The 25840-nt window shown below is 46.4% G+C and overlaps 1 protein-coding gene across 4 annotated transcripts; it reads right to left on the reverse strand.

The window, feature by feature from the left end:
• On the reverse strand, window positions 1-25830 carry dph2 (diphthamide biosynthesis 2). Of its 4 annotated transcripts, XM_085983147.1 has the most exons (8): window positions 25654-25830; window positions 18680-18842; window positions 13872-13984; window positions 8430-8650; window positions 6691-7410; window positions 5624-5806; window positions 2712-2867; window positions 1-2438 (listed from the first exon to the last, which is right to left on the reverse strand). In XM_085983147.1, the coding sequence occupies exons 1-7, from the start codon at window positions 25707-25709 to the stop codon at window positions 2743-2745; spliced, it is 1581 nt and encodes a 526-aa protein (XP_085839273.1). In that variant the 5' UTR covers window positions 25710-25830; the 3' UTR covers window positions 1-2438; window positions 2712-2742. The 4 variants fall into 4 exon arrangements, with proteins under 4 accessions (XP_085839273.1, XP_085839272.1, XP_085839274.1 ...); XM_085983146.1 differs by having other exon boundaries at window positions 1-2867; XM_085983148.1 differs by having other exon boundaries at window positions 1-2867; window positions 25692-25777.
• Between the last annotated feature and the right edge of the window lie 10 nt (window positions 25831-25840).

Below are 25840 nucleotides of genomic sequence, written 5' to 3' on the forward strand. Positions count from 1 at the left end.
TAACAAACAAACAGGACTTTACTATTCGAAGGTCAGGGTGAATCTGCCCTATAAATCATGCCACAGCACTTATATACCGGTGTGGTCACCGTCGGTATTACCATATACAGAAGCCAAACAAGTAGTGCCACACCTAAAATAGTTCTCTTAAAGGTGAACGGTTACATACAATAGTCTCTTAAAGGTAGACGGTTACATACACTACACTAACTTTCTGTGTTTCCTGTACGAGGACACCTAAATCTCTCTAAACACCAACATTTAATAGTTTCTCACCATTTAAAAAATATTCTCTTTTTCTATTCTTACCAAAGTGAATAACCTCACATTATACTCCATCTGCCACCTTCTTGCCCACTCACTTAACCTGTCTATATCCCTTTGCAGGCTCTTTGTGTCCTCCTCATGGCTCATGCTCATTTCTAATTGCTCTTTGCTCAGCTGACTGCTTTTTTTTTTTTTAAAAACACATTTGTTGAAGGGTCTTATATTGTTTCTAGTGGTTTCCTTCATATTTTTCCCTACAGAATTTGTAAGAGTTTAAAAAAAAACTTATTTCTCTTGTATTTTCTTACTAATCCATTTTGGATCGCATTTCTTAAATCTGTGTTTAATAGTCTTTGGTGTGTCTTATCCTGCATGCTAGGTAGAATACTCCTAAAAGGCACATGACTTAATACTCTTTGGCTCTTTCAGCAGTCAGGAATGGCCTATGATTTATAATTCACAGAAAGAGAAAAGCCCAGACCTAATTTTTTTGTTAGTTTGCTTTAACGTCTAATTCTCGGCAGCTGAGTATTAGGTACCAACAAATACTCTTCGATTCCAAATGGATATAAAATAGACAATCCTACCTCACTAAAGGGATGTTTATATGAATTTAACTATTAATCTATCAGGTGTGTGTTGATAAACAGTGAAAACCCCAAACTATAATTTGCTCCACACCCACATCCCCCTGCAATCCAATATTAATTTTCTTTAGAATTAAAGCAGGCATAAAACACAGACCAATTTGCAGTCCTGAGGCGGTAACAGGCAGATGGACTCAGGACAGAAATTCACAAGCAAAATAATGGGAGATCAACTAGTCTGCTTAAATGTTTCCTCCCAGTTACACAAGCTTAAAACAGTGACAGCAAAAGTCAGATGGTGTGTGTACAGTATGAACAACATTCCTAAAGGCTAGAAATAAATTACAGCCGAATAGAATAACATTGTTTATTGATTCAGTATAATTTCAGACACTAATAAAATGTTACAAATGAAAGTTAGAGTAAGGCATCCCAGCATTTAGTCTTCAAACTGGAACATTATTACCATTCTATAATATCTATAATGTGTCCCTGGGTCAAACAAACGCTCATTTATCACTAGAGTTAAAAAGAGGATTGTAGTCAAGATGGGACAGAAGTACTTAAAAACTGCTAACCTGTTAAATTCGTAGACATGGGTCCGCTTCAACGTGTTTGGACAAGATCTAGTCCTACCTCTCCACCACTTTCCTCAATCCCACAACCATCTCCATGCTGTCATTAAGTCACTGATGTGCCACAACATCCTACAATTGCACACTGGGAAGATCAAAGGGATCATTTTCAGCCCCTGCCAAACCTGCACACTTTTTCCATCGAGTCAATCCCCCTCCTTCGCTGCTAACAGGCTGAATCAGTCAGCATGCAATCTGGGCACTCAAATTTCTCTCCACGGATGTTGCCTGACCTGCTGAGTTTTTCCAGCATTTTCTGTTGTTATTTCGGATTTCCAACATCTGCAGTATTTTGCTATCGTACTGGGCATTTTGTTTGACTCAGAGCTTGTTCCAATGGATTGAATTTAAAATCCTTGTCTACAAATCCCTCCACAACCTCGCCCCTCACCTTCTCCAAATCTATGTCCCGCTGTCTCCAGCCTCCTGTGCAACCACCCTCCCTCTGTTCAATCGTCAGGCATCTTGGGCCTACACTTCACAACTCCCTCCGTATACTCTCTGCCTCCCTCCCTTTAAAAGGCTTTCAAAACTCTCCCCACCCTTAAAATCTTTTTCAAAACATCGAATCCTTGCACAAAGCTTCAGCATCTGCTTCTTTTCTCCTTTAAAGCATTTCAGGCATTTTTCTGTGTTACGGGCACTATACAAGTCCAAGTTGCTTCTAAATATGTGACAATGACGCAGGTCAGAAAGTAGCTTATGAAGTTATTAGAAATCAAAGTGCTCCTTTCCATCACGAGACCCAGCATGGCATGGTCAGTGTCCACACAATTGTACCCTCTTTCAACCTTTCCAGAATGCTGCTTCCCTTTTGATGAATGGCAGAGCAGAACAGCTTGAATCATACAACAGTTGCACAGTTCTGTCCATGTTAAGTGGGACATCAAACTTCATCTTTTGTACCTGCTCAGCTGCATCATCTTTGAATCTTTTGGTTGGGTCATTACTGTGAATAATAACAAAACATTTACAATTTCTTGCAAGGCAGCAGCATCCCTCAGGATTCAGAGAATGTTGAGGTTTCTCATGGTTCCTGAGCTGGCTCAATCACAAGGTATTTTACTGCTGGGTAACACGCTAATCAAAAAAAATTAAATCCGGAGAGTGATAAAGACATTTAAAGGAATGTTATAGATGGATTTTTAAAAAATATTTCATAAATATTTCTCGTCAGTCCATCAGTTTATCCTTTAACTTAGATTTCAGCCCATTTGCTCACACAATTGACAACTGCCAGTGCTCCAGTTCCTTCAACTAGTGCCTTCTTCCTCATAGGCAATCGCAATCCCCTTCCGCCCTTCCACTGCTTTTGACACAGGAGTCTCCCCAAGTTTCTTCTCCAGTCCCTGCCAGCTCCTAGTTGCTAAGAACGAGGCTGTAAAATAAGTAATGTTCATGTCAGTGCTACAGACTATAGAACGTGAAAGGAGAAGACAGAATAAATAATGAATATCTGGGATTGAGTAACAGACTAACCTAATGGAAGGATTCAAATGGTTTATTTATAGAATGTGTGTCTGGAGATGATTAAAGGACTAATCAAATCAAACAGCTCAGACAAGTTACAATTAGAACCATGTATACATGGGATTGAGCTACAAGCTGTAATCTAATGAAGGGGTTAAATTGGTTTATATAGACAATGGGACTGATGTGGCAGTGAATATTTTAGCTATTCAGATGACTCAAGTAGTAAATTCCAATATTATTTATAAGGTAATCCATTTCTTTAATGCTCAAAAATGTTCATAAAAAAGGATTAAACAGTATTCCCTTGATGGCTCAGTTGTTAAATGCACAATACTCCGGTTGTGGCCGAACCAGTATTTTAGAAAGTTTCATCATAACTTCCTTGCTTTTGTACTCTATTGCTCTATTTAGAAAGCCCAGGATCCTGTATGCTTTTTTAACCGCTTTCTCAACCTGTCCTGCCACCTGCTACGATTTGTGGACATATACCCCCAGGTCTCTCTGTTCCTGCACCCGCTTTAGAACGGTGCCCTTTAGTTTATATTACCTCTCCTTGTTCTTCCTACCAAAATGTATCACTTCGTTGTAACAAACCGCTACAAAAAACAAGAATAAAAAAACCCAGACGGACCACCCGGCATCGACCTTGGCACCGGCTTCCAGCACGACACGGTCACACCCAGCCCAGTCGACCTTGCAAAGTCCTCCTCGCCAACATCTGGGGACTTGTGCCAAAATTGGGAGCGCTGTCCCACAGAAAGTCAAGCAACAGCCTGACATAGTCATACTCACAGAATCATACCTTTCAGCCAATGTCCCAGACTCCTCCATCACCATCCCTGGGTATGTCCTGTCCCACCAGCAGGACTTACCCACCAGAGATGGCGGCACAGTGGTATACAGTCGGGAGGGAGTGGCCCTGGGAGTCCTCAACATTCAGGTCAAGCATGGGCAAGGAAACCTCCTGCCGATTACCACCTGCTGCCCTCCCTCAGCTGATGAATCAATACTCCTCCATGTTGAACACCCCTTGGAAGAAGCACTGAGGGTAACAAGAGCACAGAATGTACTCTGGCTGGGGACTTCAAAGTCCATCACCAAGAGTGGTTCAGTAGCACCACTACTGACCAAGCCCTGAAGGACATAGCTGCCTGACTGGACCTGCGGCAGGTGGTGAGAGAGCCAACACAAGGGAAAAATCTACTTGACCTCGTCCTCACCAATCTACCTGTCGCAGATGCATCTGTCCATGACAGCATTGGTAGCAGTGACCACCACACAGTCCTTGTGGAGACGAAGTCCCGTCTTCATACTGAGGACACCCTCCATCATGTTGTGTGGCACTACCACCGTGCTAAATGGGATAGATTCAGAACAGATCTAGCAGCTCAAAACTGGTCATCCATGAGGCGCTGTGGGCCATCAGCAGCAGCAGAATTGTATTCCACCACAATCTGTAACCTCATGGCCCGGCATATCCCTCACTCTACCATTACCATCAAGCCAAGGGATCAACCCTCGTTCAATCAGAAGTGCAGAAGAGCATGCCAGAAGCAGCACCAGGCGTACCTAAAAATGAGGTGCCAACCCGGGGTAGCTGCAACACAGGAGTACATGCATGCTAACAGCAGAAGTTCTGATGAAAGGTCATCAACCTGAAACGTTAACTCTGTTTCTCTCTCCACAGATGCTGCCTGGCCTGCTGAGTGTTTCCAGCATTTTCTGTTTTTATTTCAGATTTCCAGCATCCGCAGTATTTTGCTTTTGTAAAACATAGTTAATGTCTGCCTAAGTGCTCCAAGCTGTCCTTCTCCCATAACAACAATGTATATTTATATAGCGCCTTTAACGTAGTAAAACGTCCCAAGGCGCTACGCAGGAGTATTTTAAGACAAAAAAATTGACACCGAGCCACATCAGGAGAAATTAGGGCAGGTGACCAAAAGCTTGGTCAAAGAGGTAGGTTTTAAGGAGCGTCTTAAAGGAGGAAAGAGAGGTAGAGAGGCGGAGAGGTTTAGGGAGGGAATTCCAGAGCTTAGGGCCTAGGCAACAGAAGGCATGGCCACCAAGGAGGGCAGAATGAGAGGATAATACCACCCTACGGTGGTTTCACAACTGCTTAGTGGTAGCACAGCTCCCTCAATTCACCCAAGTGGCCGTTCTTTGGATGTGAATCCCACACAAACGCTGGTGGGCTATTTAACGATGCAGTCATCAATCTGAACACAATCCAATCCTCATCCAATAGCCACTTCCAGCAGGTGTCGTGGGGCAGAAATCAAGAGCCACAACAATGGGCAATCTTTTCTTTCCTCAGGCCAGCGGCACTTCGGCTAACTATCTCCACTGTTGAATGGCCCTCCGTCTGTGTGTGTATGTTGGGGGGGTGGGGGCTATAGATTTGTGCCCATGATTCCCCAAATGGTGCATTCACTCCACAAAAAAAAAGGGACAAGACACCTTGGTCCTCTCATGCCCCACCTCCTTACATTACTGGCAGGCATGGGAGCAAATCACCTGCCTTCCGTCTGGGTCAATTACAATGTGAAGTGTGGATAGACCATTGAGAGCAGAAAAGGGAGAAAAAATGCCTTCTCCCTCCCCAATTATTGATATTGATATTCAATCTTTAAAACGTAACTTAAAAATTAGGATTTATACCTGCTGAGTGTGACTGGGTTACTGCTAAAGCATCATTCCTGTGGATCAGAGATGTGCTAGATGCTTTGTTCTGCCACTCTGACTTTAGCAGGTGGGTTGCTCGCAGGCCTCCTGTTATCAGTGAGACATCAGTCTCCTCACCATTGAAGGTCTCATCTGGAAATTCAACATGGCAGCAGGCACCTGTGAAGCAGAACAGGAAAGTCGTTGTGACATATAATGAGGATTGTTGCTAGTCAATTTCAACCTAGCATATACACAAGGACACAAGGTATTGGTGGTTAGATCACACCAGTCTGGATTATTAAGGGAAAAAACATAGCGAGGAGGGGAAGGTTAGTAACATAGAACTGCATCCATTTTGAGGAGCTGGGTGGTGCAACAAGCTGTCCTCACACCTCCAATGTCTTAGTTTTAAGGTAGCTCACACTGCTGTAATGAGCTTGGGCAGTCTCAGCCTAGTTCCTACTGGCTGTGGGTATGCAGAACATTAATTTTTTTTCACCATAATCCAAGGCTAACTGGCCACATCACAAGGGATAGCCAATAGGGTAATATTCATACTGGTAAAATCAAGGGTGTGGGTTTAAAGCATCTTGTTGGGTAGACTACAGGGAGCTTTACTCTGCATCTGAGCCACATTATACCAGATCAAAGTGTGGTTCATGCATGTATTTGTTGTGAAAAGTGTTCTATTCCCCAACACTGCTGACTTCCCTCGAGTATAAAAGATTAACTAAAATGCAATAGCAAACTTCTTGAGTCTGTTGCTGTACCAAAATAAATGAGATGTGGCGGTAGGTAAGCAGACATGCACAGCTGCTGCAATTCTCTTAGCCTTGCTAAAGTGGAAAGCGATTGTCCACAACATGGCAAAGATTGCAAAACTCACTGTGTGGGGCCAGGAAAGAGAGGTGGGGGGGGGGGGGGGGGGGGAGGAAATGAGGGGATAAAATCATGGCTATGTCTATTTTTTTTAAATATAAAATGGCCATACGGCCAAATCGCTCTCACACACTTCCCCTATATCCACAAGTGCTTCCATGAGGGTGTGTAGATATACGCACCTGGAAGCAGGTCCCTGAAGTCAGTAATGTACTCTCCAGTCCATTTTCTTGCTTGATTGCAAGCAACCTCCATCTCGTATGGCGTTATAACTGGCCTATAAAACTCGCTGGAATCCAGCAGCGAGTTTTCTGGACAGGCTACAAGCACATATATATCCACCTCCAAGAAATTAGCCAGTTTGGCAGCATTCAGTTTACCCATTACAAAGGTGTAGCTTTTCTTGCCAGCCTGCTTGGCGATCCATTTAAGATGGTCAATAGTAGAGAGATAGTCGGCAACGCCAAGAGTCCCCACTAAAATCCCCACAACTTGAGCATCCTTGGCTCTTTCAATCATGTAGTATCGCTTCATCAAAGCCCTGTTAACATTCAGGGTTTCCCATCTCCCGACCCCTTTCACTGGATCAAACGAGCAAAAGGAACATTGATTCCATGTCATCATAAAGTTAGTCAGTGTCAGGCTCTCCTGTCCAACGTAGAACATACTGTAGTCTTTCACGTCACTGTTGGCACAGATGGTGAAGCGCCGGCCAAACTTAGAAATAACTTGATGGCTTGGCTGCTTGCATGCATGGCTGCAGGATCTGAGGGTAGAACGAGGATCAACATCACTTTCACTGCCATCAGTCCTGCATGGATCAGTTGTTCCATTTCTGTCACTACAAATCACTGAAACAACAAGGTTCTCATACTCTGGGTGAAGAAGCTGCTGTAGTTCTTCTAATAAAAGATCAAAGAAGTGCCTTAGAGGGCTGTATAATGAAAAGTTAGACAAAGCAAGAGGTAGAAATTATGTTATGCACTTGCATGCATTATATATAAACAGATGTGGTTTTAGGATCAGGCTCTTGTAGACAGTGGTCCCATCCAACTACATTCTACCCAGCTTTTTAGATTCTCCCCAGCTTTTTAGATTCTCCATCTCAGTCACTGCTGATCTCTATGTAAGTAGGGCCAACTGGGTTGTTTAAAGCATCCTTTGAAGGAAAATAACATCATATTATAGCACAGAGGGGTTGGGATCTGAAGGCCAACTGGTCCTCGCATCCCACAATATGTGTAGAAAGTGCAACAGTAGGAAGGGGTGGGGGGGCAAGTAAAAGTACTTTCCATCTTTTTAAAGCAATCACTGGGAAAGCAATGTCAGTTTCTACAGCATTCATTTTTAAAAACATTTTTTTATTCTCTCAGGTGGGTTCTCATTTATTAATTTCTTCCCTGACAGCTCCTAACTTCCAGTTCAGGACAGGGGATACAGGAAACTCTTTTTTATCCGGCACCGACGGGACCGGCGTGGTGCCGGTTTATCAAAAAGTCCGGATTACAGAGAGTTATAGTTAAAAGGTACGAGAGCTCCGTACACAGAACAAATCCAGGCTTCCCTGTTGCTTAGCAACAGGTGCAAGAAGCCCGGCCACAGACCAAGCGTCCCCCTTGCTTAGCAACAAGCGCAGGAACCCCCGATTACACAGCCAAGAATCAAGAAACGGCCACTAATATGAAGAAAAACTTAACTGAACCTACTCCTGAATTTTGCCGGTTAACCGAGATTTCCGGTTCTTTGGGTGCCGGTAAATCGAGAGTTTCCTGTACAATACACTGACAAAGACTGCAAGGATGCAACCAAGTCCAGAAGCATGGTCCTCACTGTAAGCAAGTCTCTGTTTCTAACTATATAGCACGGGAGAAAGAGAGCGCAACATAAAAGAGGGAAGAGAGTAGAGAGGAAAAACTCTTACCAAGTCCATACGAGTAGATGACATCACACAGGATTATAACATGGGTATACTTGTCTGGATACAGGGCTCGGAAGGAGGCAGCACACTGATGCACATCCACTGGCTTTTGTCCAAACACATACATCACTGGGAGCCTTCGGGAAGGACTGAGGCATGCTCTTCCATAATGTATGATACTGTCAGCCTCAAGATGTTCAGCAGCAACTTCATCTACACAGCAGCTACACAATAGACAAGAGATTTTCAAGAACATTTTGGAATATGTCTGTGAACATGAACAACTACACACCATGAAGAACAATTATTTATAGGTACAGTAGCCTCGTGGTTATGGTATTGGACTAGTAACTGAAAGGTCACTGGTTCCAATCCCACCATGGAAAATTGTGAAACTGATTCACTAAGTTTGGTAATTTGTTAGCTGTAATGGCCATGAAAGCTGCTGGAGCATTGTAAAAACCCAACTGGTGTCCTTCAGGGAAGAGAACCTGCCACCCCTGCCCGGTTCAGCCAGTTCCACACTAAGTGGTTGACTCTCAATGCCCTTGGAATTAGAGATGGACAATAAATACTGCCTTGCCAGCATTCCCCACATTCCAAGAGATAAAAATATTGTATTTTGGGGGAAAAATTCAGTATCGCCCCCTTTGGGGCGCCATTATCGGCCATGCGCAAAGTTTAGCGCCTGGCGCTAATTATCGCCTCCGACGGCAAACTTGGCTTTTAATCGCCCCTGGAGGTGATTGGAGCGCTAAATCAGGCGCTTCACACCTGTCTTAAGACGCAAATGCCGAGGAGCGAGGCGCTACCTCAGAGTGCTGGCGAAGCAAGGAAGAGCAAATCAAAATGAACCTGCAAAGTGCTGCTCAGTATTCAAAACTCATTCACACAGCGTTGAATCTCTCCAGAAGTCTCTCTTTCTCTCTCTCAGAATGCGTGGTGCAAAAATGTCACCAATAAAAAAAGGCAGGAAGCGGTCGCCTTTAAATAGCGCTCCCCCAGTCCCTTTCTGACAGCAAATCGCTCCCCGCAACCTGACGTTGCTAGCGGCAGGTGGTAAGGCAAGGGGCGCCACTCAATATCCGGTCCGGGGCGCTATGCGCTCGACTGACATCATGATCTGCCGGCGCAGGAGATCGTGGCGGTAGTGTTTAGCACCGCCGCAAAATGTCTAGTTAATTTTGCGAGCGGCGCAAACATCGCCGCGCCCGGGCGCTAGTTGCTTTGCACCCCATTAGCGCCCTCTTAAGGCGCTAACGGGAGGCGCAAAGAACTGAATTTTTCCCCCTTTGACCCTAAAATAAAAATGTGAATGTACAATGCAAATTTGTGACCCATCAATATTCAGTCTTAACATCTGTTCATTAAAAACGATTCCTGTTTTGAACCCTGGTTGGCCATGGAGGGATTAATTAAGATATTCTCTACTTTTTCAGATCTTCTCAAGGCACACAGTACTCTTTGACTGCTAGAAGCCTCGGATAACTCATGCTTTTTGGGATGTCCCTAGCCTCTATTCTCTACTTCTCCCAAACAACATAGCTGATATTGCATATTCAGTGTGTGGAGAATTACGGGCAAGAACAACGTAGGTAGAAAGAGGGACGTGGTCCTGCAACAAGAATTTAGGGCGCTAGGCAGCAGATTAAAAAACAGGACCTCAAAAGGTTGTAATCTCTGGATTACTCCCGGTGCCACGTGCGAGTGAGTATAGGAATAGGAGGATAGAGCAGATGAATGCGTGGCTAAAGAGTTGGTGCAGGAGGGAGGGCTTTAGTTTCCTGGATCACTGGGTCTGCTTCTGGGGAAGGTGGGACTTGTACAAGTCGGACGGGTTACATCTGAACCGGAACGGGACCAACATCCTTACGGGGAGGTTTGCTAGTACTGTTGGGGGGGGGGGTTTAAACTAACTTGGCAGGGTGATGGGATACGGAGTGGAGCTATAGTAGGGGTGATGCACAGCCAAATATAGAGGAAAAAACAAGTCAGCCGGGAAGGCAGAACAAATATGTAATGGCTCAAGGGAGTATGGCAAGGCTGGATGGCATTTATTTTAATGCAAGGAGTCTTGCGAGTAAGGCAGATGAATTGAAGGTGTTGATGAACACATGGGAGTATGATATTGTTGCTATCACGGAGACATGGTTGAGGGAGGGGCAGGACTGGCAGCTCAATATTCTGAGGTATAGAATCTTCAGGCGAGACAGAGGAGGGTGTAAAAGAGGAGGGGGTGTCGCAATATTAATCAAGGAGTCAATAACTGCTGTAAGGAGGGATGATATCTTAGCAGGTTCCTCTAATGAGGCCATATGGGTAGAACTTAAAAACAAAATGTGGGCAAGCACTTTGCTGGGAGTGTACTTTAGGCCCCCAAACAGTCAAGGGGAGATAGAGGAACGGATATGTAGGAAAATCTCAGAGAAGTTTAGAAATAATAGGGTAATAATAGTAAGGGATTTCAACTTCCCCAATATTAACTGGGATAGTCAGTGTGAAAGGCTTAGAGGGTGCGGAATTCTTAAAGTGCATCCAGGAGAGCTTTTTGAGCCAGCATGCAGAAAGTCCTACAAGAGAGCGGTCGGTACTGGACCTATTTCTAGGGAATGTAGCCGGGCAAGTGGTAGCAGTATCAGTAGGAGAGCATTTTGGTGACAGTGACCATAATTCGGTGAGATTTAAGGTAGTCATGGAAAAGGACAAAGATGGACCGGAAATAAAGGTTCTAAATTGGGGGAAGGCCGATTTTAATATGATAAGGCAGGATCTGGCCAAAGTGGATTGGGATAAGCTACTTGTAGGAAAATCCACATCAGAGCAGTGGGAGTCATTTAGAAAGGAAATAGAGAGAGTACAACGCCAACATGTTCCCGTAAAAGTCAAGGGTGGGACCAACAAGCCCAGGGAACCCTGGATGTCAAGGGATATACAAGAATAGATTAGGAAAAAAAGGGAGGCTTTTGGCAGATACCAAGGACTAAAAACAGTGGAAGCCCTAGAGGAGTATAGAAAGTGCAGGGGGGTACTTAAAAAAGAAATTAGGAGAGCGAAGAGGGGGCATGAAAAAACACTGGCGGGCAAAATAAAGGAAAATCCCAAGGTGTTATATAAGTATATTAAGGGCAAGAGGATAACCAGGGAAAGAGTAGGGCTCATTAGGGACCAAAGTGGCAATCTGTGTGTAGAGCTGGAAGATGTGGGTGAGGTTTTAAATGAATATTTTGCATCTGTGTTCACTATGGAGGACGATGTAGGCATAGAAATCAGGCAGGGGGATTGTGATATGCTTGAACAAATTAGTATTGAGAGGGAGGAGGTACTAGCGGTTTTAGCGGGCTTAAAAGTGGATAAATCCCCAGGCCCAGACGAGATGTATCCCAGGCTGCTGTGTGAGGCAAGGGAGGAGATTGCAGGGGCTCCAACACAAATTTTCAGAACTTCTCTGGCCACAGGGGAGGTGCCAGAGGACTGGAGGACAGCTAACGTAGTACCATTATTCAAGAAGGGTAGTAGGGATAAACCAGGGAATTACAGGCCAGTGAGCCTAACATCAGTGGTCGGGAAATTATTGGAAAAAATTCTGAGGGGCAGAATTAGTCTCCACTTGGAGAGGCAAGGATTAATCAAGGATAGTCAGCATGGCTTTGTCAGGGGGAGATCATGTCTAATCAATTTGATTGAATTTTTCGAGGGGTTGACTAGGTGTGTGGATGAGGGTAGTGCAGTTGATGTAGTCTACATGGACTTCAGTAAGGCTTTTGACAAAGTCCCGCATGGGAGATTGGTCAAGAAGGTAAGTGCCCATGGGATCCAGGGCAATTTGGCACATTGGATCTAAAATTGGCTTAGTGGCAGGAGGCAGAGGGTGATGGTCGAAGGTTGTTTTTGTGACTGGAAGCCTGTGTCCAGTGGTGTGCCGCAGGGATCGGTGCTGGGTCCCTTGCTGTTTGTAGTGCACATTAATGATTTAGATATGAATATAGGAGATATGATCAGTAAGTTCGCAGATGACACAAAAATTGGTGGAATGGTAAATAGCGAGGAGGGAAGCCTCAGGCTACAGGACGATATAGACGGGTTGGAACAGTGGCAAATGGAATTTAACCCTGAAAAGTGTGAGGTGATGTATTTTGGGAGGACTAACAAGGCAAAGGAATACACAATGAATGGTAGGATCCTAGGGAGGACAGAGGATCAGAGGGACCTTGGTGTGCATGTACATAGATCCCTGAAGGCAGCAGGACAGGTAGATAAGGTGGTTAAAAAGGCATATGGGATACTTGCCTTCATTAGTCAAGGCATAGAATATAAGAGCAGGGAGGTTATGATGGAGCTGTACAAAACGCTAGTTAGGCCACAGCTGGAATAATGTGTGCAGTTCTGGTCACCACACTATAGGAAGGATGTGATTGCATTGGAGAGGGTGCAGAGGAGATTCACCAGGATGTTACCTGGGCTGGAGCACTTCAGCTATGAAGAGAGACTGGACAGGCTGGGGTTGTTTTCCTTAGAGCAGAGAAGGCTGAAGGGGGACCTGATTGAGGTGTACAAAATTATGAGGGGCATAGATAGAAATGAACTTTTCCCCTTAGTAGAAGGTTCAATAACCAGGGGGCATAGTTTCAAGGTAAGGGGCAGGAGGTTTAGAGGGGATTTGAGGAAAAACTTTTTCACCCAGAGGGTGGTTGGAATCTGGAACTCACTGCCTGAAAGGGTGGTAGAGGCAGGAACCCTCACAACATTCAAGAAGCATTTAGATGAGCACTTGAAATGCCATAGCATACAAGGCTACGGACCAAGTGCTGGAAAATGGGATTAGAATAGATAGGGCTTGATGGCCGGTGCAGACACGATGGGCCGAAGGGCCTCTTTCTGACTCTATAACCCATGCCACATCGCACCGTGGAATATCATGTTGGAAGATACTGCAACAATCTGGCACCATTTACTGCTCCATTCAATATTTGGCTGCTGGCAATAGCTCAACTGGAAACCACATAAACAATGTCCAATCTCTCTTAATTATGACTCACACCATTAAGTAAGAGAAGGGATCCCTTATCACTTTCGATCTTACTCAGTCAAAGCTGGATTCAAACCAACATTCTAAAGGTGAAAGATCAGGATATCCAACTATTCATACTATCTCATTTCTGGAGTAGCCACTAGCAGCACAATATATTTAGACCACTCTGGTCTAGTATCTCACCTACGACAGTAAAAGTAAATTTTGCACTGTAGAGAGTTGCATCTATCCAAGTCACAATGCAGGTTTCAATCCAATAGACAAGTTACTATTTTATCCTGATAGATGCAGCATTCACAACAGAGGCACGATTTACCCCTCCACAGAAAGCAATCCAGTTAAAATACCAACTCCACTGAAGCCTAGCTGTTCATTGTTCAGAAACAAGATGTAGCGAACATCAAATCCATTCATACCTGCCGTATGATGTGTCACCCAGTATGAAAAGCCTGGCACTGGTGTTTTTCTCCAGTTTTGATATAATGGCAGAAGCATCGATGAGAAGGTCATCAGGAAATTGAAGAGCCACCTGTGGAGATTGAGAAATATTTTCAGTATCGACTCCCCGATGTCAGCCAATGCCTGCTATGTAACAGCACAGGAAGTGCACAGCAAGAGCCCACTGAAGGACAGGTTGACTGTGTGGTAAACCACTGTTATTGTTGTTCACCGTTGTTGTTGTTGTTGCACACTGTTGTATCTATGCATGCCTAGGCATGCCTCAGCTGGCTCCGCCCCTGGCTCCACCCACACGCCCAGGTATAAAGGTGACTGCTCTGCAGCCCCCTGCCTTCTTGGAAACCAGTCAACCACGAGAGGCATGCTCTGTTCTTTGTTAATAAAAGCCTTTTAGTTACTCTCCGTCTTTTATGAGTAATTGATAGCGCATCAATTTTATTAACAAAAACAAAATGTCGGCGCCAAACGCTGAGCAGCAGGCGCTGCAGCAAACGACGGCACCAAACGCTGAGCAGCAGGCGCTGCTGCATGCCCTCAGACCAACATGCCTGGACCTAGACCCTCAAGAGGCGGGTTCGTCTACCAAGTTCGCACAATGGCTGCGTTGCTTCGAAGCTTACCTGGAAACCTCAGCCGTGACACTAGATGGAAACAAACTAAAAATCCTGGCCTCCAAGGTGTGCCACCAAGTCTACACGCTCATCCAGGATGCGACTACCTACGCGGCGGCTATCGAGCTGCTAAAAGGACAATACACACGCCCGGTAAATACGGTTTATGCCAGACACCTCCTGAGATCCCGCAAACAGCAGCCCGGGGAATCGGTGGAGGCATTCCTACGGGCACGACAGATACTCGGCCGAGCCTGCGATTGTAAAGAGGTATCGGCCGCGACACACACGGAGGGACTTATCCGAGATGCTTTCGTTGCGGGCCTCAAGTCCGACTACTCCCGGCAGAGACTGTTGGAGAAGGGCGAAATCGACCTGAAGAAGGCAGTGTCACTCGCGCTCTCGCTAGACGCAGCCCACCGGAATATGGACGCATTCTCCCCTAACCGCTCCGCACCGTGGACGCCGCAACCTTGGGTCATGGGACCGCCACCCCCGGCACCAACTGCTGCAGCGATGTCCAAGGGCCCGAAATGTTACTTTTGTGGCCAAGCAAAACACCCCAGAGCACGCTGCCCGGCGAAAAACGCTACCTGCTCCGGCTGCGGGAAGAAAGGACACTACGTCAGCGCCTGCAAAGGTAAAACCGCTAACGCCAGCAGCGCCGCGTGTGAACCATGGGGGCAGCCATCTTGTCCGCCATCTTGGACACCTCCAGCCGCGTGGGGATCGGGATCATGGGCGCAGCCATTTTGTCCGTCATCTTGGACGCCTCCAACTCCAATCGCGGGTGACCCGGACTCAACCACCGCCTCGTCTGACGACCACAGCGACTCGCTCGACCATACGCTGGCCTCCGTGACGCTGGACCAATCTCTCCCTCACCAACTGTCCAAGTCCATGATGGACATTACGGTAAACGGCCGCGCCACTACCTGCCTTTTCGACAGCGGGAGCACGGAGAGCATCATCCACCCCGACACGGTGCGCAGTTACTCTCTCCTGGTCCTGCCAACGCGCCATCGGATCTCTATGGCTTCCAAATCCCATTCAGCAGACGTCGGTGGCTACTGTGTAGTGACCCTTTCAGTAAGGGGCACAGGATACAAAAATTTTAAACTTCTTGTCCTGCCCCATCTCTGCGCTGCCGTTCTACTGGGGTTGGATTTTCAGTGCCACCTTAAAAGTGTCACATTAGCGTACGGCGGACTCCTCCCCCCACTCACAGTCTGCAGCCAGCAGCTTTTAAATCGCCCGCCGCGCACCATTTGCAGCCTCTCCACGCTTAAAGTCTCCCCCCCCCCTTGTTCGCTAACCTCACCCGCGACTGTAAGCCCATCGCTACCAAAAGCAGGCGGTACAGTGCCGGGGATAGGAGCTTCATTAAATCCGAAGTAGCAAGACTCCTGAAGGAAGGGATTATTGAGGGTAGCACTAGCCCATGGCGAGCACAAGTGGTGGTAGTGAAGACTGGCGAAAAACAGCGCCTAGTTATTGACTACAGCCAGACGATCAATCGCTACACCCAGTTAGATGCATACCCACTCCCCTGCATATCTGACATGGTCAATCAGATAGCACAATACCGGGTGTTCTCGACGATTGATCTGAAGTCGGCATACCACCAGCTCCCCATCAGGGCTGAGGACCGCCAGTACACAGCTTTTGAAGCTGACGGTCGTCTCTACCACTTCCTCCGAGTCCCCTTCGGCGTCACCAACGGGGTTTCGGTCTTCCAAAGGGAGATGGACCGAATGGTTGACCAGAACGCGCTGCAGGCCACCTTCCCCTATCTAGACAACGTCACCATCTGCGGCCACGACCAGCAGGACCATGACGTTAACCTAGAGAAATTCCTCCGTACGGCCCAGCGGCTGAATCTAACATACAACAAGGACAAATGTATGTTTCGCACCATTCTCGCCATTCTTGGCTGCGTAGTGGAGAACGGAGCCATCGGCCCCGACCCCGACAGAATGCGCCCCCTTATGGAGCTCCCCCTCCCCCACTGCCAAAAAGCACTGAAGAGATGCCTAGGGTTTTTCTCTTACTATGCTCAGTGGGTGCCCAACTATGCGGACAAAGCCAGACCCCTCATCAAGTCCACCTCCTTCCCCCTGACAGCAGAGGCATGTGCAGCCTTCACTCTCATAAAAAAAGATATTGCGAAGGCCACAATGCACGCAGTGGATGAGTCCATCCCTTTCCAAGTGGAGAGCGACGCATCCGACTTCGCCCTAGCTGCAACCCTTAACCAGGAGGGGAGACCTGTGGCCTTTTTCTCAAGGACCCTCCAGGGCCCCGAGATTCGACACTCCTCTGTCGAAAAGGAGGCCCAGGCCATTGTGGAAGCGGTGCGACATTGGAGGCATTACCTGGCCGGAAAACGATTTACCCTGCTCACTGACCAGCGTTCAGTGGCTTTTATGTTTAATAATAAGCAGAGGGGCAAAATCAAGAACGACAAGATCTTGAGGTGGAGAATTGAACTCTCCACCTACAATTACGATATCTTGTACCGGCCCGGGAAACTCAATGAGCCCCCAGATGCCCTATCACGTGGTACATGCACCATCGCGCAGGTTGATAGACTGCAGACCCTCCACAATGACCTCTGCCACCCGGGGGTCACCAGGTTCTTCCATTTCATCAAATCCCGTAACCTGCCCTACTCCATCGAGGAGGTCAGGACCATGACCAGGAACTGCCAAATCTGTGCCGAGTGCAAACCGCATTTTTATAGGCCAGACAGAGCAAGCCTGATCAAGGCCACTCGTCCCTTTGAGCGCCTGAGCGTCGATTTTAAAGGGCCCCTCCCCTCCTCTGACCGCAACGTGTACTTCCTCAACATAATTGATGAGTACTCCCGTTTCCTGTTTGCCATCCCTTGCCCAGACATGACCAGTACCACGGTCATTAAATGTCTGAATGACCTTTTCGCCTTGTTCGGCTTCCCTAGCTATATCCATAGCGACCGGGGCTCATCCTTTATGAGCGACGAACTCCGTCAGTACCTGCTCACGAGAGGTATTGCTACAAGCAGAACCACCAGCCACCCGGGGGAACGGCCAGGTGGAAAGTGAGAACGCGACGGTTTGGAAGGCCGTCCTCTTAAACTTAAAATCTAAGGGCCTTCCGACCTCTCGCTGGCAGGAGGTCCTCCCTGCGGCGCTCCACTCCATTCGGTCACTGCTTTGTACGGCCACCAATGCCACCCCCCATGAAAAAATGTTCACTTTCCCCAGGAAGTCCACATCGGGGACCTTGCTACCGACATGGCTGACGTCTCCAGGACCCGTCCTACTGCAGAAGCACGTGAGGTCCCACAAAACGGACCCCCTGGTCGAGAGGGTGAGCCTCCTCCACGCCAACCCCCAGTATGCTTACGTGGCGTACCCGGACGGGCGGGAGGACACAGTCTCCATACGAGACCTCGCACCTTCGGGTGCCCCTGAAACACTACCATTGCCATCCACCACTACCCATGACCCAACCCCTGTAGACGGCATGCCGCAGCCCCAGGACCCGTCATTGACCACCCAACCACTCAATGAGACGCCAGATTCAACGTTGGATGCTGCACCATCACCGCCGCCACCACGACGATCAGGACGGCATACAAGGCCACCTGATAGACTTACTTACACGAACCTTTAGTACACTTCACCCCGCCGGACTCAAATTTAAACAAGGGGTGAATGTGGTAAACCACTGTTATTGTTGCTCACCGTTGTTGTTGTTGTTGCACACTGTTGTATCTATGCATGCCTAGGCATGCCTCAACTGGCTCCGCCCCTGGCTCCACCCACACGCCCAGGTATAAAGGTGACTGCTCTGCAGCCCCCTGCCTTCTTGGAAACCAGTCAACCACGAGAGGCATGCTGTTCTTTGTTAATAAAAGCCTTTTAGTTACTCTCCTAACTCTCCGTCTTTTATGAGTAATTGATAGCACATCAGACTGCTTTCTGATTTTTCCTCCTTCCTTTGCACTGGACCATAGGAGGATACATATCTGTGGCGACAATTAAGTTCCTGCTCTTAGTACCTGCTTCTAGGGATGTCACAGAGTTAAAGCCTCCCCCACAAAGAGGGAGCGAAATTAGGTACAGTGCCCGACAGGAAGCTTCTAATAAAATTATCCAAGAGATACAAACCTTTTTAAAGCCATGATCTGTGATGAAGCTGCAGGTTCTCTCAATCTCATACTCTACATCAATCGCCCGAGAGCTGGTTCTGCTGGCTGTTTTGAGAACATCTGTGGACCGTTGAATTGCCTTAGAACCATCATCACTGAATGTTGTAGTCATGCCGATCCAACTACGAAGGCAAAAAGAAGACAACAGCATTCAGCAAGTTTCCCGTTGCTAATTAATTTAGACAACAGGTCCAACACTTAATAGAAAACATTGCATCAGACTGACAGTAGCTGATGGCAGTTTTATACGTACTCAGACTTGCTTTCAGGATCATTCATGTTTTCTCCCCTATTAACAAACTGGTCATTGATCATCATTTAGATTATATCAGACAGTTGGTAAGTTAATTAAAATGGAAACTTATTAAATCGCCACCTAATTCCATGTTATAAAGGGAGATATTGGCACCAATGTCTTAGTTGTCTCCCATTTTATTTTTTATGCTTTAAAACTGTTGTTAGCAAGCCAGAATGGTAGGAGACTGGTTTGGAATTAGCTAATAAGCGATATTGGCACGGAATGGCATATGTTAGACCGTTTGTCCCGATCTTCCAGTGGAAAATCTTTGCCAAAATTTGCTGAAGAACTAATTAGAATACGATGCAGCGAGCATAGCAGCGAATCAGAAGCAGTGTGGTCAACGGCCAGTGTATTGATCCCGCTGCTAATGGTGTATCAGGCCAGTCCCAATATCCAGAAATGGTTATAATATACTAATATCTTTTCTATTTTCAGAGGATATTGGTTGGACTAGTACCCCAATTCCTGATTGATGAAACAATTCATTTGTGCACTTTTTATTTTGGGTATCTCCGTCTGCACGCTGTGCAACAAATGTCTCTTTGCAGACAATCTGACCCCAAGCTAAACATGCACGATTGAATATGCTTTTTGGCGGGTATGGTAGCCTAGCGGGTATGGTAGCCTAGTGGTTATGGTAGCCTAGTGGGTATGGTAGCCTAGCGGGTATGGTAGCCTAGCGGTTATGGTAGCCTAGCGGGTATGATAGCCTAGCGGGTATGGTAGCCTAGCGGGTATGGTAGCCTAGTGGGTATGGTAGCCTAGCGGGTATGGTAGCCTAGCGGGTATGGTAGCCTAGCGGGTATGGTAGCCTAGCGGGTATGGTAGCCTAGCGGGTATGGTAGCCTAGTGGGTATGGTAGCCTCGTGGTTATGGTAGCGGACGGGCAACCCTGAAGTCATGAGTTCAAATCCATGTGGAACTTAACATAATTAATATCAGTAGAGAAAAAGTACTTGAGAAACTAATAGGACTAAAAGCTGACAAATCCCCTGGGCCTGAGGGCCTACGTCCTAGGGTTCTAAAAGAGGTGGCTGCAGAGATAGTGGATGCATCGGTTGTGATCTTCCAAAATTCCCTAGATTCCAGAACGTTCCCAGCAGATTGGAAGGTAGCAAATGGAACCCCACTATTAAAGAAAGGAGGGAGCGAGAAAACAGGGAACAACAGGCCAGTTAGCCTGACATCAGTCATCAGGAAAATGCTGGAATCCATTATTAAGGAAGTGGTAACAGGGAACTTAGAAAATCATAATATGATTAGGCAGTGTCAACATGGTTTTATGAAAAGGAAATCATGTTTCACAAAATTATTAAGAGTTTTTTGAGGATGTAACTAGCAGGGTAGATAAAGGGGAACCAGTGGATGTAGCATATTTGGATTTCCAAAAGGCATTCGATAAGGTGCCTCATAAAAGGTTGCTACACAAGATAAGAGCTCATGGGGTTGGGGGTAATATATTAGCATGGATGGATAAAGGATTGGTTAACTGACAGAAAACAGAGAGTAGGGATAAACGGGTCATTTTCCGGTCGGCAGGCTGTAACTAGTGGGGTGCCGCAAGGATCAGTGCTTGGGCCTCAGCTATTTACAATCTATATTAATGACTTAGATGAAGGGACCAAGTGCAATGTATCCAAGTTTGCTGATGATACAGGTAGACTATCCTTTATCCGAAAACCTCGGGACCAGCCGTGTTTCGGTTTTCGGAAAATTTCGGATTTCGGAAGGTGGGTCAGCGGGGGTCCGCGGGGGGGTCGGGGTCGGCGGGGGTCCGCGGGGGGGTCCGCGGGGGGGGGGTCGGCGTCGGCGGGGGTCCGCGGGGGGGTCCGCAGTCGTGGCTTGTCCGTCGCTGCTAGCCTGGAATGCAATGAAGTTCCGCATTTCCACCAACAGGTCATCGTGCTCGGTCGGAACAGGGGCCGGCACCGCCGCGGGCTCAGAGCTCTCGTTGCTTTCGAGCCTTTGGAAGAGAGTCAGGTGGTTCCGCGGGGGGGTCGGCAGGGGGTCGTGCGCACGACTTACGCTGACCCTCTGCTCAGCGTAAGTCGGCGGGGGTCGGGGTCGGCGGGGGTCCGCAGGGGGGTCGGCGGGGGTCAGGGTCAGCAGGGGGGTCGGCCGCACGACTTACGCTGACCCTCTGCTCAGCATAAGTCGTGCACCACTCTGGTCATGTCGTGCGCACGACTTACGCTGACCGAAAAAACCTTTGGTTTTTAGAGGGTTTCGGTTTTCGGAAGTTCGGATAAAGGGTAGTCTACCTGTATAAAGCTAGGTGGGAAAGTAAACTGTGAGGAGGACACAAAGAGCTTGCAAAGGGATATAGACAGATTAAGTGAGTGGGCAGTAAGGTGGCAGATGGAGTATAATGTGGGGAAATGTAAGGTTATTCACTTTGGTAGGAAGAATAGTAAAACAGAATATTTTTTTAATGGTGAGAAACTATTAAATGTTGGTGTTCAGAGAGATTTTGGTGTCCTCGTCCAGGAAACACAGAGAGTTAGCGTGCAGGTACAGCAAGCAATTAGGAAGGCAAATGGCAGGTTGGCCTTTATTGCAAGTGGGTTGGAGTACAAGAGTAAGGAAGTCTTGCTTCAATTGGACAGGGCCTTGGTGAGACCACACCTGGAGTACTGAGCACAGTTTTGGTCTCTATGTGAGAAAGGACATACTTGCCTTAGAGGCAGCGAAACGAAGGTTCACTAGATTGATCCCTGGGATGAGAGGGTTGTCCTATGAGGAGAGATTGAGCCTATACTCTCTGGAGTTTAGAAGAATGAGAGGAGATCTTATTGAAGCATACAAGATTCTGAGGGGGATTGACAGGGTAGATGCCGAGAGGTTGTTTCCCCTGGCTGGAGAGTCTAGAACTAGGGGGCATAGTCTCAGGATAAGGGGTCGGCCATTTAAGACTGAGATGAGGAGGAATTTCTTCACTCAGAGGGTTGTGAATCTTTGGAATTCTCTGTTCCAAAGGGCTGTGGATGCTGAGTCTTTGAGTGTATTCAAGGCTGAGATAGATAGATTTTTGGACTCTAGGGGAATCAAGGGATCTGGGGATCGGGCGGAAAAGTGGAGTTGAGGTCGAAGATCAGCCATGATCTTAATGAATGACGGAGCAGGGTCGAACAGCCGTATGGTCTACTCCTGCTCCTAATTCTTATGGCCACTGAAAACAGTTTGTGAAATGTAGTTTGAAGGTGATGGGGGGGGAAACAAGCAATTTAATTGATTGGGTTACTAACATTTCCCAATTGCCTATTGAGTGCAAAGGAATGAAAAACCACTTCTATTTAACTAGTGGTTAACTTAACAGATGGGCTTTAAAAAAAAAATCACAATTTTTTGCCCCATAAACTCGAATTGTGAAGCTTTTTGAACATGAACTAGACCCAAGGCTTAAGGCAGAAAGAGACAAACTTGAGATTGCTTTGAAGGGAAAGAGGTAAATCTAGAAAAACTTCAACACCTATTGTAGTAACAAGGTAAAAAAAAACGAGTGTTCTGTTGTACATTTCTTTCCAACTCTCCCACCAATGTAATAAAGGGGATTCAACTCAAGATAATCATCAACCTAAACATACTTTAAGACTAAAGTGCTCTCTAGTGGTGATGACTTGCATTTTGTAAAGTAATCAGATTCCCAAAATATTTCAAATATGCTGCCTACATTTCATTCAGAACTAGATTGTAACCCTTTACACAATACTTAAATCTAACTGAGAGATTCAGATACTGCAGAACTGGTTAAAACCATGGTCAAAATGTTAATGCAGTGGTGGGAGGGGGGGTGAAAGAGTTGTCATTTTTGTGGAAAAAGTGCATCTGTGTAGACTCCTTACAGCTTACATAGTCACAGTAAGTGGATGTTTGCAGGTTAGGTTTCTCCATGATAAACTTTACATTTATTTGACTATACTCTACAATAGTTCTACATGGAACTGAAACAAAAATGACCCCAGACTGTCATATCCCACACCCACTCTATGGACCAGACTACTTTCACATCACAATCGAGGCTTGAGCAGCACTTCTTCCCAACAGCATTCTAGCACAGTTTCACTGTGAAAGCAATAGCAGGGAGTTAGCTGTGACATTTCACAGGGATGTACCTCAAAATGAACATCATGTAACTAGAAAGCGGATGTAGACTGGATGGTAGGGAGAGGAACTTAAACGCAGAGTTACAAAGAGCATTAAAATGGATGGGTTAGCATCATGAGTGGCTATAGGGATATGGGTCTTCTAGCATAGTGGTTATGTTGCTGGACTAGTAATCGAGAAGCCTGGAGGAATAATCCAGAGAACACGAGTTAAATCGCACCATGGCAATTTGAGAAATTGAATTCAGCTAAAAAAAAACTAGAAATAAAAAGTTTATCAGTAAAAGTTACCACGAAGCTGTTGGATTGTTGTAAAAAGCCGAATGCTTCACTAATGTCCTTTAGGATAGGAAACTTGCCATGCCTAACCAGTATGGCCTATATGTGATCCCACACCCACACCAACCTGGTTGACTCTTAACTGCCTTCTGAAGTGGTGTAACAAGCCACTCGGTTGTATCAAAACTGCAAAGAGCGGTTCTTCCAATTCTGGCCTCTTGTACATCCTCGATTTCCTTCCTCTCACCATTGGCGGCTATGCCTTCAGCTGTCTAGACTCTAAGCTCTGAAATTTCATCTCTCCTCCTTTAAGATGCTCCATAAAACCTACCTCTTTGATCACCTATCCAAATATCTCATGTGGCCCTGTATCAAATGTTGTCTAACGCTGAAGTGCCTTTGCACAATTTACTATGTTAAAGTGCTATATAAATGCAAGTTGTTGTTGCTAATTTGTGCAGATAAGGCAGACACCAAGACATGAAACTTGAACATTTTCTAAAAAGGAATAAGCGTCAAGAAAAGTTGACATGTCCTGAGATAGGGGAAACACACTTTTTGGAATATGGTACATATTGAAATAATGAAGAAGACCCTCAAGTAAATTACAACATGATCACTGATTTAATGGGCCAGAATTTGTGGTGGGCATGATGGCGTACTGAGAGTACACCATCACACCACCTTTGAAATGGACCGCAAGTTCGGGATTTCCGCATGTGCGAAATCTCGAACTTCCGATCTGTCAACGTGCACGTTGAGAGATCATCTGCACAGCCGAAGAAAAACCAATTGCTAGCGCAGAGTTGGGCTATTTTCCCAACTGCCCAGCAATTATGTACGAAAATTACGCCCTGCGTCTGTTTGCATCGGCGTAAGGGGATACCTCAGGCATGTTTTAACTGGGAACTGGGATTGTCTAATTGTATCAAATGAGTTTTTCTTGTTTCTGCAAAGATTGGAGTTTTAATGATGTCGATAATCATCAGCAAAATTAAATTTTTACTAACAGAACTAAGATGTAGTGAAGTTGGTGGAATGAATCTAATTAGGAATAAAATTCCAATCCTGTAAATTGTAATTAAATCTGATTACGGGATTCCCTTGTGAAGTGATGTAAAATCTAATCCTGTTTCCTGATTGGAGGACCAGGCCCACATGATCTCAGGTACACTTCCGCACAGGCTGCGCCCCTGGGATCCATGGGCCATTACGCTGCCCTCCATTACACAGCGTTAGAGCAGGTTTACAAAGGAGGGCCCCCATCAGGTAGGTTCTTATTCTTTTTGCAGGTCCACGGCATACTTTGCTGAGAACTATGCTGCAGACCACAATTTTTGGGCCAATGATTCCTGGAATAACGTAAACCCGAAAGCATTGCTAATTCTTCAAAACGGTGGTTTACCCTCACTCCTCCAGGGGCAGGTGCACCACCACTGCCAATCATAAAGGCAGCCACAGATTGCAAGGCGGGCCAACTATTCAGCCTAACCATAAAAGCACAATGAGGCTTTCCTGTTGCTGCTCTTCATTAAAAGAAAAGACTTGCATTTATATAGCGCCTTTCACAACCACTGGCTGTCTCAAAGCGCTTTATAGCCAATGAAGTACTTTTGAAGTGTAGTCACTGTTGTAATGTGGAAACACGACAGCCAATTTGCGCACAGCAAGCTCCCATGAACAGCAATGTGATAATGACAAAATAATGTTTTTTTAGTGATGCTGATTGAGGGATAAATATTGGCCAGGACACCGTGAATAACTCCCCTGCTCTTCTAAATAGTGCCATGGGATCTTTTACGTCCACCTGAGAGAGCAGACGGGGCCTCAGTTTAACATCTCATCCAAGATACAGCACCTCCGACAGTGCAGTACTCCCTCAGCACTGCACTGGAGTGTCAGCCTAGATTTATGTCTTGCGTTTCTGACTCAAAGGTGACGGTGCTACCCACTGAGCCACAACTGACACTGGATAAAATTTAGAGTCAAATTCTGGCACCGTGGAATCTGGCCCACAATGACCTGAGTGACCCAGCACTGGATCACAGCAGCGCTTCTATGCCAACCGACTCTATCATGTGTGTGGAGAGGTTCGCAGCAGGATGTCACGGCGTGTGAATCACATGGCGGGCTCAGAAAACAAGACCCAGTGTACAACCCTTGGTTTACAAGGACCACTTTGCCGGTTATGAAGAACGAACCCTGTGGCCTCAGTGTACTAACATAGAACCTCTCATTCGGCCTCCATACCTATCTCTCACCATGGAGCCCAAATGCCGCTCACTCACCCGACTCCCCACTGCCATCCGCGGCGCGTGTCTTCTCAGCCAATCAGTGCGCTCCTCACTGAAATCTACGGGCGCCAAAGAACCAATCAGAATTGGGTAAGGCGCTCTGGAATGATCACCAATCACAGCTCAGCTTGCTGCAGCCAATC

This window comes from Somniosus microcephalus, chromosome 3, assembly GCF_052327205.1.
Source record: "Somniosus microcephalus isolate GS21.2 chromosome 3, FLI_Smic_1.0, whole genome shotgun sequence".
NCBI classification, from domain to species: Eukaryota; Metazoa; Chordata; class Chondrichthyes; order Squaliformes; family Somniosidae; genus Somniosus; species Somniosus microcephalus.